This window comes from Doryrhamphus excisus, linkage group LG20 (genome assembly GCF_037039965.1).
Source record: "Doryrhamphus excisus strain RoL-2023G ecotype Guam linkage group LG20, RoL_Dexc_Guam_v1.1, whole genome shotgun sequence".
Taxonomy (NCBI): domain Eukaryota; kingdom Metazoa; phylum Chordata; class Actinopteri; order Syngnathiformes; family Syngnathidae; genus Doryrhamphus; species Doryrhamphus excisus.
In genome coordinates this window covers 12,015,078-12,030,476 of record NC_136376.1, presented here as the reverse complement: position 1 = coordinate 12,030,476, position 15,399 = coordinate 12,015,078, and the positions used below count along the sequence as shown (strand labels likewise).

Here is a 15,399-nt window from a genome sequence, read left to right as displayed (position 1 = left end):
AGCTGCCTTTTCCTGCCCTCTCTGGCCACAGTGAAGGGGGTGACAGCTGATTCCATCTCAACTGGGGGAGTAGGAGGAGGTGAGAGTGTAAATATTAAACAGGATTAACATGTTTCATGAATAAATCTAATGTCATATTTCTGGCTTTATTAGACTGCCGGGGTTTCCCTCCAACAGCCGGTCTCTCCTTTTCCTGCTGGTTCCAGATCAATAGGTTTAGTTCAGCGTGTGATTCACACCCAATTCGACTACTGACAATCGCTCGCCACATGTTGCGAACGGAGCAACAGTACATCTGCTTGTCTGTGTCCTTCTCAGCCTATGATGGCTGTCTGGTTCTCTCCACTGAGGAGGAAGCCTTTACTTACTTGGGTAAGAGGTGTTTGGATTTGATCTATTCATGGTATTCCTACTGGCTACAATACGCAAAGGTTATTATTTCTCCTCAAGAGACAATACGACAGTCAAGGACATCGTGCTGTGCTTCACGGTGTGAAGAGTACATGCTGGAATGAACCACAACTCTGCATGAATGAACCTTAACTGCTGCAGCACTCATGCAACCCCAGACCATGACAATACCACCATTATGCTTTATTGTAAGCGAGACAAAAATGATCTTAGTACTCGCCTATGTTAGTAGCCGTTGAGACAATAATGGCTGCTTGTTTTCAGCAAATCTATACTGTGATACAAGCTCCACACTGACTACTCAATAGTATATCCACTTTTCACTTCTATGGTATATTGTCCCTTGACAGAATTTATTGTAATAATGAAATGCAAGGGGTATACTGTAACATTGCCCATGTTCATGATTGATCTCCAGTCTTTCATTTCATCTCATATCTCACAGATATGATGGAGCCAGACGTGGGCACCCCAACATCTTTACCCAGCTCATTGAGGTTCCGTTGTTCCAGCTTGCTTATTCCAGGTCAATGGCACCATCTTGTTGTGGTCATGGCAAAAGACATGAAGAAAAGCTGCATGGTTTCCGCCTACTTCAACGGCAAAACAATAGGCACTGGAAAGGTATGACAGGAAGCGAGAGAATAAAGAGCTGAAAACAAACAGATTACATGTGCTTGTGTTCTTACTCAGATGAGATACATTCAGCCATTTCCTGGGAAGCATGTCTATATGGATCCCACGGCTGTGATTGATGTGTATGGACTGATCGGGACGCCCGCTCTTTGGAAAGAACATGCTGCTCTATTGTGGAGGGTCGGACCCTCCTACCTTTTTGAGAAGGCTTTAAGCCCCGAGGTTGTAGGTGTCATATACTCTCAAGGCACTTCCTACATGGGCAACTTTCAGGCTCTGTTCCTCAAAGGTGATCTTGTAAAACAATCTGTACATTTTATCTTTTTGGTATGGAATTTGTCTGGTGATGGAGATAGCCTGAATTGTTTTTGCCCCATTTATTCCCAGACCACAATCCACAAGTGGAGTCTGTCCCTCTCCGTTTGGTTCCTGAGGAGAGGATCACATTTGGCATCAACCCAGCAGTTTCCACATTAACTACTGTTGTGGACATCAGAGAGAACTACAACGAAGTGGACTGCAGACTGATTGCTAAAGAGGTTCGGCCGGAACTCTTGAATGTTCCTGTGCTTTTGCGGTACATTTAAAGAGTCGTTTTAATTGTGGAATTCCAGCTGGGTATTACCTCTCGAGACCAGTCTACTCCAGTGTTCCTGGCTCACAACATCAGCCAGCACCTGAGTGGGACAGCTCGCACCATTGGTGCAGCCCTAGTTGGAAATTATGGTCAGTATTATATACGCATTATTTAGCTTTAATATTTCCTGCAGTTAGGGGCGGCACGGTGGGCTAGTGGTTAGCGCGCAGACCTCACAGCTAGGAGACCAGGGTTCAATTCCCACCCTCGGCCATCTCTGTGTGGAGTTTGCATGTTCTCCCCATGCATGCGTGGGTTTTCTCCGGGTACTCCGGTTTCCTCCAACATTCCAAAAACATGCTAGGTTAATTGGCCACTCCAAATTGTCCATAGGTATGAATGTGAGTGTGAATGGTTGTTTGTCTATATGTGCCCTGTGATTGGCTGGCGACCAGTCCAGGGTGTACCCCGCCTCTCGCCCGAAGACAGCTGGGATAGGCTCCAGCACCCCCCGCGACCCTCGTGAGGAAAAAGCGGTAGAAAATGAATGAATGAATTTCCTGCAGTTATTTTGTAGAAATATGTGGCCTTTTCTGCACGTCTATGATCGACTTTGTAGTCGTATCATCAGACCTGCGTCCGCATGTTCTGGACACACGGGTGAAGAGAGGGGCTGAGCTGTCAACTGATCACCACCTGGTGATGAGTTGGATTAGATGGCGGGGGAGGATGCTGGACAGACCTGGTAGACCCAAACGAGTAGTGAGGGTGTGCTGGGAACGTCTGGCAGAGTCTCCCGTTCGTCGAGTCCTTAACTCTCACCTCCGGCAGAGCTTCACCTGCATCCCGGGGGAGGACCGGAATATTGAGTCCGAATGGGCCATATTCCGTGCCTCCATTGCTGAGAGAGCAGACTGGAGCTGCGGCCGCAAGGCGGTCGGTGCCAGTCGTGGTGGCAGGCCCCAAACCCGATGGTGGACACCAGAGGTCAGGGCTGCCGTCAAGCTGAAGAAGGAGTCCTATCGAGCCTTGATGGCTTGTGGGACTCCGGAAGCAGCTGACAGGTACCGTCAGGCCAAACGGTTTGCGGCTTCGGCGGTTGTCGAGGCAAAAACTCGGGTGTGGGAGGAATTTGGTGAGGCCATGGAGCACGACTTTCGGTCGGCCTCGAAGAGGTTCTGGCAAACCATCCGGTGCCTCAGAAAAGGGAAGCAGTGCCCAGTCCACACTGTTTACAGTGGAGACGGGGGCCTGCTGACCTCGACTGGGGATGTAGTCGGACGGTGGAAGGAATACTTTGAGGCCCTTCTCAATCCCACTGACATACCTTCCATAGAGGAAGCAGAGTCTGAGGACACATACGTGGACAGTGCCATCACTGTGGCTGAGGTATCTGGGGTCGTGAAGACGCTCCTCAGTGGCAAAGCTCCTGGGGTGGATGAGTTCCGCCCAGAATTCCTCAAGGCTCTGGATGTTGAGGGACTGTCTTGGCTGACACGTCTCTTCAACATTGCATGGAAGTCAGGAACAGTACCTTTGGATTGGCAGACCGGGGTGGTGGTCCCCCTTTTTAAGAAGGGTGACCGGAGGGTGTGTTCCAACTACAGGGGGATCACGCTCCTCAGCCTCCCTGGGAAAATCTCTTCCAGGGTGCTGGAGAGAAGGGTACGACCGTTGGCCGAACCTCTGATACAGGAGGTCCAATGCGGTTTTCGTCCTGGTCGTGGAACACTGGACCAGCTCTACACCCTCACGAGGGTGCTTGAGGGTGCATGGGAGTTTGCCCAACCAGTCTACATGTGTTTTGTGGATCTGGAAAAGGCATTCGACCGTGTCCCTCGTGGCGTCCTTTGGGGGGTGCTCTGGGAGTACGGGATTGGTGGCGCGTTACTATGTGCTATCCGGTCCTTGTACAAACGGGGCAGGAGTCTGGTTCGCATTGCCAGTAGTAAGTCGAGCCTGTTTCCGGTAAACGTTGGCCTCCGCCAAGGCTGCCCTTTGTCACCGATTCTGTTCACAATTTTCATGGACAGAATTTCTAGGCGCAGCCAAGGTGTTGAGGGAGTCCGGTTCGGGGGCCTTAGAATCTCATCTCTGCTATTTGCAGATGATGTGGTTCTTAATGGCTTCTTCGGGCTGCGACCTTCAGCGTTTACTGGGACGGTTTGCATCTGAGTGTGAAGCGTCTGGGATGAGACTCAGTACCTCCAAATCAGAGGCCATGGTTCTCAGTCGGAAAAGGGTGGAGTGCTCCCTCCGGGTTGGAAATGAGGTCCTGCCCCAGGTGGAGGAGTTTAAGTATCTCGGGGTCTTGTTCACGAGTGAGGGAAAGTGGGAGCGTGAGGTCGACAGACGGATCGGTGCAGCCTCGGCAGTAATGCGGTCGCTGTACCGGACCGTCGTGGTGAAAAGAGAGCTGAGCCGGAGGGCAAAGCTCTCAATTTACCGGTCAATCTATGTTCCCACCCTGACCTATGGTCATGAGCTTTGGGTCATGACCGAAAGAATGAGATCGCGGATACAGGCGGCTGAAATGAGTTTCCTCCGTAGGGTAGCTGGACTCACCCTAAGAGATAGGGTGAGAAGCTCAGCCATCCGGGGGGGGGCTCAGAGTAGAGCCGCTTCTCCTTCACATCGAGAGGAGTCAGTTGAGGTGGCTCGGGCATCTAGTCCGGATGCCTCCCGGACGCCTCCCTGGTGAGGTGTTCCGGGCATGCCCAGCCGGGAAAAGGCCCCGGGGCAGACCTAGGACACGTTGGAGGGACTATGTCTCACAGCTGGCCTGGGAACGCCTTGGTGTCCTCCCGGTGGAGCTGGAGGAGGTGGCCGGGGACCGGGAAGTCTGGGCTTCCCTTCTAAGACTGCTGCCCCCGCGACCCGGACCCTTTTCCCACCCTCGGCCATCCCTGTGTGGAGTTTGCATGTTCTCCCTGTGAATGCGTGGGTTTTCTCCGGGTACTCCGTACTCCATTCCAAAAACATGCTAGGTTAATTGGCGACTCCAAATTGCCTCTCGCCCAAAGACAGCTGGGATAGGCTCTAGCACCCCCCGTGACCCTCGTGAGGAAAAGCGGTAGAAAATGAATGAATGAATGTGGCCTTTTCCTTGCAGGTGTCCGCACATTTATCCCCAGAAGTGCTGCTGATGGTTTCCTGTACGTTGGTGGGCCTGCCGTAGTTCTCAGTCTAATTGCAATGGCAGCAGATGACACCTCCATGTATGCAGCGGTCAAGGTTCTCCTCTTCGTACTGGAGACTAATTCTGGCATGCAGCAGGAAATGAAGCGCATCAATGGATACAGAGTATGTTTCAAATTTCTGTCTTTAAAAACTCCACAAGATGTTTTAGTTATTATGTTGCGCTCTTTGCAGGTGCTAGCTTTCTTGTTGAAAATGAAGAGTCCTCTCATCAGCCACAGAACTTTTCAACTGATTCTGCACCTCACAAGTTCCATGGAGCTGAGTGCTAGTTCAGATTGTCTGCAGAGTACAGCTGCTTTTGAGGCTCTTTTGCTGGATCTTGAGGTACAATGCTAAAGATAGTTGTCCTGATAGGCTCAGAAACATTTTCAGTTAATTAAATTTACTTTACCATCTTTTTTTAGTTGTGGAAGAACACTTCGGAAAATCTGGATCTCTCAATTCTGAACCACTTTGCTGAGATCTTGAATTCCCAAAGGTAGTCTTCACCCTCTCTCGGCACATTACCGACCAACCTTGCTTAAATTGCATGTTATGGGGCTTTGGACACTGATATAAAGAGGCTGTTGTTCAGGATTGACAGCAAGCCTTTTTATCTGTTCTGTCAACATTTTCAGAGGCCTGTCATGAATATCACGCTCCTGTATCATGGGAAAGTGCAACATAGATGTGCTGAGAATCGATGACATGGACAAGTGCATGGACTTATCTACATAAGAGTCCCTGTCAATAACTTATTTTGACAGATGTTCTCTCTGTGTCCTTAGGAATGACAGCAAGATTTCAGTGGTCATGCAGCGAATGGGCCTGCTGCCAAATCTACTGTTTGAACTGTGTGACCCTTCTGTGACCTGCCAAAAGGTCAAGCTTGTTACTTGTGTTTTTGCAAGTCTCCTGAAAACTCACTTCACTCCTCTGGATATAAGCAGGTAGTATCTGACAATATGCTTTTTTTTAACAACTAAGCACATAATTGTGCCATAATTGTTTAAAATTTTGTGTTGAATGACAGGTTTTAATCATGAAGATTATCACGCACCAAATACCACGTAATATTTTGGTTTTTGTTTCCACTGCTTGCCGTCATTGTTTAACTTTGAATGCAGTTTCTGATATGGACAGTAGATCAACCACCAAAAAAAATGTAATTGAGACGCCCATAAAATATCCGACATGCTAATAAAGCCTGGATTATGATGCTGCATCACTCATTTTGTGATGCCATCTTGCTGTAATTGTGCTGCAATTGTTCAATCGTGACAAAGGAAGCTAACAGGTTGAAGGCATAGAAGCACAATTCAGGTTTAAGCCTTAAGTATGTTTACCAAAAATCAGCAAATTTTCAAGTATGCACACAAATGCTTAATTATGAATATCCCGGGATCCACTCTGTTTGCAGGTAAATAGTGTGTCTGTTAGCGTCAACTTGAGCATTATCTGTATAGGCAGATGTTTTTAAAACCATTAAATTCAAACATCCAGTGTCTTTCATTGGTTAAATTATCACTGAAAGCAATGTAAATTAATAAAACATAAATGAACAATATAAACGGTGAATGACAAAGTGAAAGAATATTGTTCATCTATTTTGACAGACTTGGTCTCTTTTTGGTCTACACACTCCCTCCTCTACGTAATACCAGTGAAAGCCATGGCATGTCTGGCTGTAATCTTTCTCAAGACAAAAAAGGTGAAAGAAAGGAAAGGGAAACCACAAGCTTACATCTCTCATATGTTTCTCCCTGAGTGCCTTACTTGTAGTGACTTCTCCTCTATGTTCTCCTAGCTCAGAGTTCTGCTCCTGCCAGCCTCATCCTGATTCGCAACCAGCTGCTGCTTCTTATTTGTGACATCCTTGCCTCAGACAGTCCTCTGATCAAAGAGTGGGTTGCATGTTGGGACAAAACCAAAATCAAAATTGAAAGAATATGTTTTCCATGATGTCATTGAAGTAATGCTAACGAGCGCTGTCATGTCCCTCCAGTCAGCAGAATTCTGTCTTTGATGTTCTGGGCAGTGATTGGTTCTTGTTCTTCCTGAAGCCGCACCTTCATTCTTCTACATTGAAGTTGGGACTCGTCCTGCTCACACATTTTCTGTCCAGTCCCACACAACAGAGCAGCTTCAGGGAGGCTGTGCTCCCTGGAAGCCTCATAGATGGCATGGAGGAGCCTTTTGCCATCATGGGTACTATGGGTTTAATAACTACTCTCAGCTAGAGTACCATCTCAGGCTGCAGAGGGGCAGGAAGCTGCTGGGAAATGTACAGAAATTTGGGAAGTTAGTATAGTATTTTATAAATATGGAAAATGTCTTATTTGTATGAACAATAATTAATATTTAAAATGGTAGTGTTCTTATTTTTGGTTTAATCCATTTGTGTAATCAACAAAAACACTACTTTTGACTAATTCTCAATAATTAAATTTCCATTATATTCCCATTTGGATTGTGTATACATTAATAGTTAAATCTAATAAATTCCCGTAAATTTCCAATGGCACTTTTCAACAGAAGATTTTTTTTTCAACCCTAGCAGTGCTCAACCTTGGCCAACAGATGGCGATGTTTATCTTTGATTCCGTTATGCATTATGTTTTTTTTAAGAGCGCAGTGACTCAAGTTAGTGTTGTTTTGTAATTATTTCCTTCATGTCTCCCTGTCTTCTGTGCTCTCCATCTATGGAACACATGATGCCCTATGAACTCTGCATTGTATGAATTGGTGAGGAAAACATCTGACCCCAAATTAACTTTCCATCTTCTGCCCTCTTATCTGTAGACAATCTTCGGCATCACTCTTGGTCATATGAATGCTCCAGTGTGTCATGTCGTGGCTTTGATGTTCTCCAAGATCTTCTGCTCAGACACTCTCAGCTCCCTCAGGTGTATGAAGCCTTGGCTGCTGTACTGCTGGGCAAGAGGATCAGCCATTCTCTCGACAAAGAGGTGGCTATTTTGCAGTTTGTTAATTTTATGAATACTAATATAGTATGTTCATAATCTTGTCGCCCGTAATCTGCAGGTGAACTTGGATGAGTCTCTCCAGCTCTTGATTGACAGCCAAGCAGACGCCCCCACCCTACAACTCTGTGTAGAGGCTGCAGCAATACTACTGAAACTGGTCAAAGTCATCGTTACTGAAGTAAAAACATGACAATTTTTCCATAATTTTTTAAAGTTGTTATCCACATTGAATTAATTAAAATCTTTACTTTGACCATAGCATAGGCCGGGCACTGATGCATCAAAGGAGTTGCAAATCCTTGTAAGTGTGATGCAGTTCTTTTGCCTACTGCATAACCTTCGACCCCGAGACCCACTGTGGGCATCCGCACAGTTCCTTCATGCCCTCGCTGCTGTTGTCTTCCCCAGGCGCGATGTAGAGGTTTGTGTGTTGTATTAGTTATACTTTTGTGATGTTTCTGACATGTCTTGTTTTACTTTCTGGTTGTGGCCTTCTTTTTAGGGCCAGAATGAGCCTTGCAGAATAACCGAGGACGTGCTCAAGAATCAGTCAGCAAGGAAGCCAATATTTGACTTCATTCGTATTCTCCTGATGAACATTCTTTTTAACGTTTGTGACAGCAGCAACACACACCCTCTAGTGTTACTGATTGAGGTAAATGTCCACACATAAAAAATGCAATTATTTTTTTAAGCTCACACCTAACTGTCCATATGTACAGTATGTATACATGTGTACTTTTCTCACACATGCTATGAGAGTATCATTGATCCAGAAGGTGCTTAGTTACTGAATGAACGAGGAAGGCCAATGGCAGTAATTAAATAATAATTAGAGGTGAAAAAAATTAAAGGAGAACGCTGTGTTCAGTGTTTTTCAGTTTCATGTTGCTGGAAGTATAGGCTCCAGCATACCCAGGACTCTAGTGACGATAAGCGACATAGAAAATGAAAAGCATGTATGGGTTACGGAAGTTCTAAGGTTTAATTATCCCTGTAAATGTTATAGTTTTGCCCAGATACAGCATCACTGGAACAGAGACAGACTTTCCAGACTGAGTGGCTGGAGTTCATCATGGACGTCATCCACATGCTTAGCAATGACAAAGACAACAGCACTCATCTCTCCTCACAAGGTATATACTGTATATTAAACACATGTATCAAAGTATAAACATGTCCAATATAATGTGCTGTGTATTTTTAGGCCCCAAAGGGCAGACCCCTGCAGGCCAGGCTTGCATGTTTATGGAGAATGTGGTGCTCTTCAGCAAGGTTCTGGTTCAAACACTTTACAACGGAACATTCCTGGGGGCCTCTGAGAGTTTGCTCAACTTCCTCGCAGATCAGATTGTAGTGGTGAGATGAGCACACCCATGCTCACGCTCTTTACATAAACACTCTGCTTTGGACCGACCCTGTCATGGTGTGTTCAGCACCACAGTGAAGCAGTAATATAAATGTGTATTGCATATGCAGGCTTTAGATGTAAATAACTTCAAGAGGAAGAGTGACGTTCCTCTAATGGATTATTCTGACCTATGCTATGTCTGCATCCTCTATTTACTATAGGCCCTGGAAAAAGGCCAAACTCACAAAGAGAAGACAGTGTCAGCTCTCTACTCCTGCGCCAATAAAGTCCTGCTTTACTTCCTGTCTCAACCCCGACATTCCCAAGCTGATATGGAAGGCATCGTACAGACTTTCCAAACCATCAATGATCGCTGGGATGTTCTGATGGCAACCTATAATTCTAATGTCAACTTCATCACATGCCTTCTTCATTGCCTCTTATTGATTGGATCTGGCAGGTAACAGTGAACACGAGCGTAGCAGCATACACCACAAATTGCTCCAATTATAGCCGGGGTGTTTATTTACCGAAACTGCAAGGACGATGGGGCGTTAATTGGAAGTACACAGGAACTGGAGAGAGATTGTCATGTGGAATGCATGAAAAAGTCAATGAGAAAACATAGCTCTCTTTCACCACATAACATGCACCACCTTTCACACCAACAGCTGAGAAACACAAGCAACATTTTAAAGCACACACTGAGGTAGATAAAGCAACTGGATACTGATTACTCATGTTACAACTGCCATCTTGTGGAGTTAATAAAAAAAATCAAGATGGTGCCTGCAGCCAAAGATGTCGATGTCGATGTTTTGTTTGTTTTTTTAAACCACTACTAATTAGAGACCCTGGTGGTTATTTGATTTTAGCATGCACCCAACAATTATAGGAAACTTTATTTAATTGAATAGAGGCGTCGATTGGAGCATTTATGAGAATTGCACAGTTGTAACCATATTTAATTTAGCTGTAAATATATATTTTTCATGAAGCTACCCTGAAGGATTTTGCAGAGGTTCACACAAAATGCACAAGAGGAAACTTTCAGCCCACCTATATCCTACCAAAGCCCGGCATGAAGCAGATGTTAACTCGAGGGCAGACACTTTCACAGGTATGTAAACAAATGTGTTACTTTTATGTACGCTTTGTGCTTAAGCTTGAATGTTTTGGCTTGGAAAGCTTTTGGATGCTATTTAGGCATTTGTGTTTCAGATGACAAAGAACTGGTATCCTTAGCAAAAGCCTGCTGGTCAAAGGTCATGATGGAGCGACGGCACACCCTGGAAGAAGTGTACAAGATGGAGATCTCAGCCAGCCACACATCCGAGAGGGCACCTGTGAGCATGACTGACATCAGCCCACTGTGGGAGGAGACTGCACACAAAGCTTGGCTGCTGCACTCAGGTCAGCTCTGATTTGTGTTTCATTATTAGATTAGATTCAGTTGCCTGTTGGGTGTATTTCACGAAAAGAATGAGTAGTTTTACTTGATTTGGGTTTTATTTAGTTTTTAATATAATGTTCAACCTGTCTTTGAACTTGTATGACAGTGAAGAAAGTTACTTTTAATTCTTTGTACAATTAATTAATAAAAACACATCAAGCCTGGAACAAATTACCAGGTTTTGAATTACATTACACGCCATAATTGGTGGCCAAGTGGTTATCATGTTGGCCACACAGTCAGGAAATCGGGAAGACCTGGGTTTGAATCTCACTCGTGCATCTCTGTGTGGAGTTTGCATGTTCTCCCCGTGCGTATGTGGGTTTTCTCCAGGAACTCCGGTTTCCTCCCACATTCCAAAAACATGCTTGTTAAGTAAATTGGCCATTCCAGATTCTCCACAGGTGTGAATGTGAGTGTGGTGTGAATGGTTGTTTGTCTTTATGTGCCCTACGATTAGCTGGCGCCAGGGTGAACCCTGCCTCTCGGCCAAAATCAGCTGGGATTGGCTCCAGCATACCCCTGGGACCCTAATGAGGATAAACGGAATAGAAAATTGATTGATGGATGGATGAATTACATTATTTCCAGTGTGATATTATAATAAAAGTCAACCACTACCTGTAAAAAAATATTTCTTTAAAACTTCCCACTGTATAAAATTGTGCCTAACAGTTGACTACATGGGTCACAGTGAAATCAGATAGGATAATAACAATATTAAGTACGCACAGACGTGACATTGTATTTTCCCTTTGTAGAGTTAACTTATACTCAGACAGCACCTGGGAGTCTCTCTTCCGGAGTTGTGGCTGCTGCAGCCTGTTGCATAACAAAAGAGATGCACGCATTTGTCCTTGACATTCCACATATCAGTGTGTCCTATTATTTCAGAGAATCTGAAGCAAGGGAAGGCCAGCAGCTCTGTCAAGAAGTTTGACGTGATCAGCAGTGTTGTTCGCTCAGCTATGGGAAAACAGGACAAGGAGAGCGTGACAGTGGAGGTATGAACTCACATCATCTCATTAATGCGTGTTGTTCACCCCGGGACACTGTACCAACAAACCAACACACATTCCAAAGTCAATGCTCTGTTTGTTGCTCCTCAGCCCTGTGGGGGTATTTTTATATTTTTATTTTTTCATGGATTAGGATGATCACAGTTGATCGCCCCTGAATGGGCTTAATAATTGATATCAGCTCGTCCCATCCATGAAAACACTTGCTGCTGTTTGCCGCTGAAGGTTAAAGACGCGTTTATTGTTGTTTTTCCCCCCGAAACACAAGGCCCAGATCATTAGTTCCCCCACAATGCTTAAGACGTCGAGGCCATCTGGAGCAGGGAGCGGGGACATATTACTCAGGCACACAGGCATGAAATTACCGCGTCTGTGTCTGTCCCATCCCTGCTAAGCGTGCACTTGTGTGTGTGCCTGCCTGCCGAAATTGGGTTGGCAATTATCGTGGTCGCAATCTGATGAAAACATTATTCATTTGATGTTATTTTTTATCATATCATTCTGTGACAGACTATCAGTGAGGATGATGAATTGTTTTTCCACGTGAGAAGAAGCAGGAGAGATCTCTCTGTTTCCTGCACTATGTTGATGCACGTCACACTGAGCATGGAGATTTGTTCGTAAACAAATAGACAGATCATCTCAACGGCCGGCCAAAGGAACGAGTGAGACAGTAATTAATTTCTGGATCATCAACTTGTGGCCTTTATTTGGCTAGTGAGAGATGCGTTGGAGGATCCACACTAACGCAGCTCTGCAGAGCACTGAGCAGATATTAACATACAGTGTATTGAATAAAAAGCAATCCTAAAGCCTTCTGTAGGTATTGAGTGGAAATATAGCGAGTAATAGGCAGTGTAAAGTCAAGCTTCTGTGCAAGTCTTCCAAATAATTATTTCATCAGCAAATGCCGTTTCCATAATCATATCTGTGTCCTCATATTACGAAGATAATTAACAGCACTAATGATCACGTTAAGTTCATTACACATTCCCTACCAGCCCAAAATGAAGTTGACATTATGTTGCCTTATCATCAAAGGTGGCGTATTGTTGGGAAGTCATTAAAATGGAAATGAGTGTGATGTTCTGATGTTAATTGCAGCGGGAAGAGATGAGTTATGTATTTAATGCAGCATTTAAAAGCCAATCAGTCTCCTATCTGCTAAATGGGGTAATTAATGCTATATATTACTTATGTTTGTCCAATTGAAGGAATGAAATTGCAAGATGACTTGCTGTTTATCTGTCACGCCACGGCTCTAGTATGCAAACTTCATTATTACTCTCCTCGCTGGCTGTATTATTTTGATAGTCCTCCCCTCGCATTACGCCCGCCTTTCTTCCACTGCACAACTTCTCAACTGTCATTCGGAAAAATTATTTTCATTCAGCGGGCTCGTCAAATCAAAACTTCATTGTCAACTCATGTCTATTTTGAAATTAGTGTAATTGTTGCTTCTTTTTATAAAACATAAGACGTTCCGCAACTCATTTAACTGCACAAGATTATGCCCCAAAACGCAGAATTAGCATCTGTAAATAAGACTGGATATAAAAGAGTTTGTGCGTTGTTCATTCCTTGGGTTAAATGACTGCCCTGGGTCAGCGGTGAGGATGGACACATGTTGTTTCACTCGTCTCTCAGTGAGCACTGCTGTGATGATGGGCTTAATGAAGCAGTTAACAGTCAGAATATGATCCCTGTGTGTCTGCTCAACACGAGCATCCTGCAGTGTCAACATGGCTCTGCTTGTTATTTTTTCTTTTGTCTTTTAATCGACACACGCACATTTACCTTGCCCCCTACTGTGGTGGGCTCGGTGATATTAATGTTTATGTTAATTAGATCACACACAACAAAGGATTACATTCTCAGACAGGGGTTATTGTAAGACTGTAGCCAGTAGCTTATTTGGCCCTGGTGAATGCAATTTAGAGCCAATGTAATTGTATGAATGTGCTGTAATTGCATGAGGAAATAACAATATGAATATGTCGCATGTGTGTGTGTGTGTGTCTGCATCAAAGGAGGAAAGATTGCGCCGCTCTTTTGCATTTGTATCATTTGACCTAGGTTGTCTTTTTGCAGGAGTTCCTCTCCTATATGGAGTCACACCGACATAGGGCTTACAGGATGTTTGAGAATATGAGGACAAATCACTTACAGGTTTGAAATACTATTCTCCAGTGTATATATACGTATATATATTCAAATAACAGTGCAATGTATTTGAATTTGTCATCCATGTCTTTTTCCTATGGCCCACCCAGTCACAAGCCATTGAGTGGGATCGGGTCAACTCCCAGTGGCTGCATATGGAGGCAGAGCTGTTGCGAGAGAGAGCCGTGTTTGGGCCCAGCCCGGGGGTGCTGCTGAACCGTGACTGGGTACAAGATGCTGCTGAAGGACCCAACAGAACCAGACTCCGCATACGCAGAAAGGAACAGAGACGATCCAGACGGGTACAGTAATAATTGGAGGGCAATCTCTGCATGATAACCCAGAGGAATGCGTCTGATTTATTTGTTTGTCTACGGTATTTGCTGCAGAGATGTTTTGGTGTACAAAGTTCAGGCCACAGTTTTATTTGGAGTGTGATCATTTACCGACTTTGCCACTGTAGAGCAACTATACTCCAATTGTGCTTTGAGAAAAAGAAGATTAGAGTGCATTGTGGTCGTCTTTGAGTTCAGGAAAATTTTAGGAAATAATGTAAACTAATTTGTTCCACCACAAACTATCAGAAAACTTTATTATTTCCACAGGTAATGTTGTAAATCACATTTTAACATAAGGATAAGTTGATCACTGTAAAATAAAACTAAATAAAAGTCAAACTATGCAACACTAAATACTCATTTTTGTGACGTTTGACTTTGGAGGTTCCACTCTTTCTAGTCCAGTGGCATGTAGTCAAACATCAGCCATGCTGCAATAATGCTTTTATAATGTGATGATATTTATATTTAAAGGTGCTACGAGCCCTGTCCCTGGGTTTGAGGTTGGTCACGTCAGCAGAGAGCAACAGTGGTACAGAAGCTGACATAGGTAAAAACACAGATGAAAAAAATGATCTGCTGATTGTGTTGTTTCAAATTCATCATATTGTACTTCGAAATTTGTTTTTCATTTCATCCAGAGTCAAAAATTCTATGTGAAGTTGGTGCCGAGGCAAAAGAGGAGCATGAAGATGAAGGACAGGCGTCCGAGCAGCTGACCTTCTTTCCTGTTTTGACTGAGTCACCAGCTGCCACTGAGGATCCACTCAACCCCTTCACACCTGAGCTTTGCACGCAGACATGCGCTGACATACGTGTAATCCTGCAGGAGCTGCATCCTGGAGAGGAGGTGTGTGTGGCACAAGAGACTGTTAGTAGTATGCCAGCCAAATTTACAATCAAAATTATCTGATGTAGACTCCCAATAGCTTGATCTGCTATCAGGATTTCATCTTTCCTCATTAGTCTAAGGCTTTAATGCCGAGGCCCAGCTCAGCTCTTCCGCCGCATGTTGACAGGGATTCTATTTGCTCTGGCAACCAGCTGCGGCTTTTAATGTTTCTGACAGATGTATTAATAAAAACAGTAGGAGGTGATGCAAGCTGTCTTATATCTGCTTAGTAAGTGTGTGATCTGCACAATTGTCTTGCAGTGGTTCAAGTGTGTGAGTCCTGCTGAGCATCCTGTCAAATGAACACAGTCATTAACTTTGAGAAATGCGCACACACACACACACACACATACACTACACACACCAACACACAATGTAGAGTAACGCAGGCA

The 15,399-nt window shown here is 44.5% G+C and overlaps 1 protein-coding gene across 2 annotated transcripts in view; it reads left to right on the top strand.

Annotated features, from left to right (window-relative positions):
• Positions 1-15,399, top strand: part of wdfy4 (WDFY family member 4) — a 42,217-nt gene that overhangs the window by 11,146 nt on the left and 15,672 nt on the right. For both annotated transcript variants that reach the window (XM_058058878.2, XM_078799380.1), the window contains exons 20-46: positions 3-79; positions 154-372; positions 857-1,035; positions 1,105-1,336; positions 1,435-1,586; positions 1,662-1,773; positions 4,737-4,927; positions 4,997-5,149; positions 5,230-5,303; positions 5,593-5,754; positions 6,421-6,515; positions 6,612-6,708; positions 6,810-7,012; positions 7,607-7,773; positions 7,850-7,969; positions 8,051-8,212; positions 8,294-8,446; positions 8,801-8,927; positions 8,999-9,150; positions 9,364-9,602; positions 10,141-10,262; positions 10,364-10,555; positions 11,490-11,599; positions 13,706-13,783; positions 13,888-14,079; positions 14,590-14,665; positions 14,757-14,965. In XM_058058878.2, the coding sequence (XP_057914861.2) occupies positions 3-79; positions 154-372; positions 857-1,035; positions 1,105-1,336; positions 1,435-1,586; positions 1,662-1,773; positions 4,737-4,927; positions 4,997-5,149; positions 5,230-5,303; positions 5,593-5,754; positions 6,421-6,515; positions 6,612-6,708; positions 6,810-7,012; positions 7,607-7,773; positions 7,850-7,969; positions 8,051-8,212; positions 8,294-8,446; positions 8,801-8,927; positions 8,999-9,150; positions 9,364-9,602; positions 10,141-10,262; positions 10,364-10,555; positions 11,490-11,599; positions 13,706-13,783; positions 13,888-14,079; positions 14,590-14,665; positions 14,757-14,965 (4,045 nt within the window). The remainder of the gene's footprint in view (positions 1-2; positions 80-153; positions 373-856; positions 1,036-1,104; positions 1,337-1,434; positions 1,587-1,661; positions 1,774-4,736; positions 4,928-4,996; positions 5,150-5,229; positions 5,304-5,592; positions 5,755-6,420; positions 6,516-6,611; positions 6,709-6,809; positions 7,013-7,606; positions 7,774-7,849; positions 7,970-8,050; positions 8,213-8,293; positions 8,447-8,800; positions 8,928-8,998; positions 9,151-9,363; positions 9,603-10,140; positions 10,263-10,363; positions 10,556-11,489; positions 11,600-13,705; positions 13,784-13,887; positions 14,080-14,589; positions 14,666-14,756; positions 14,966-15,399) is intronic.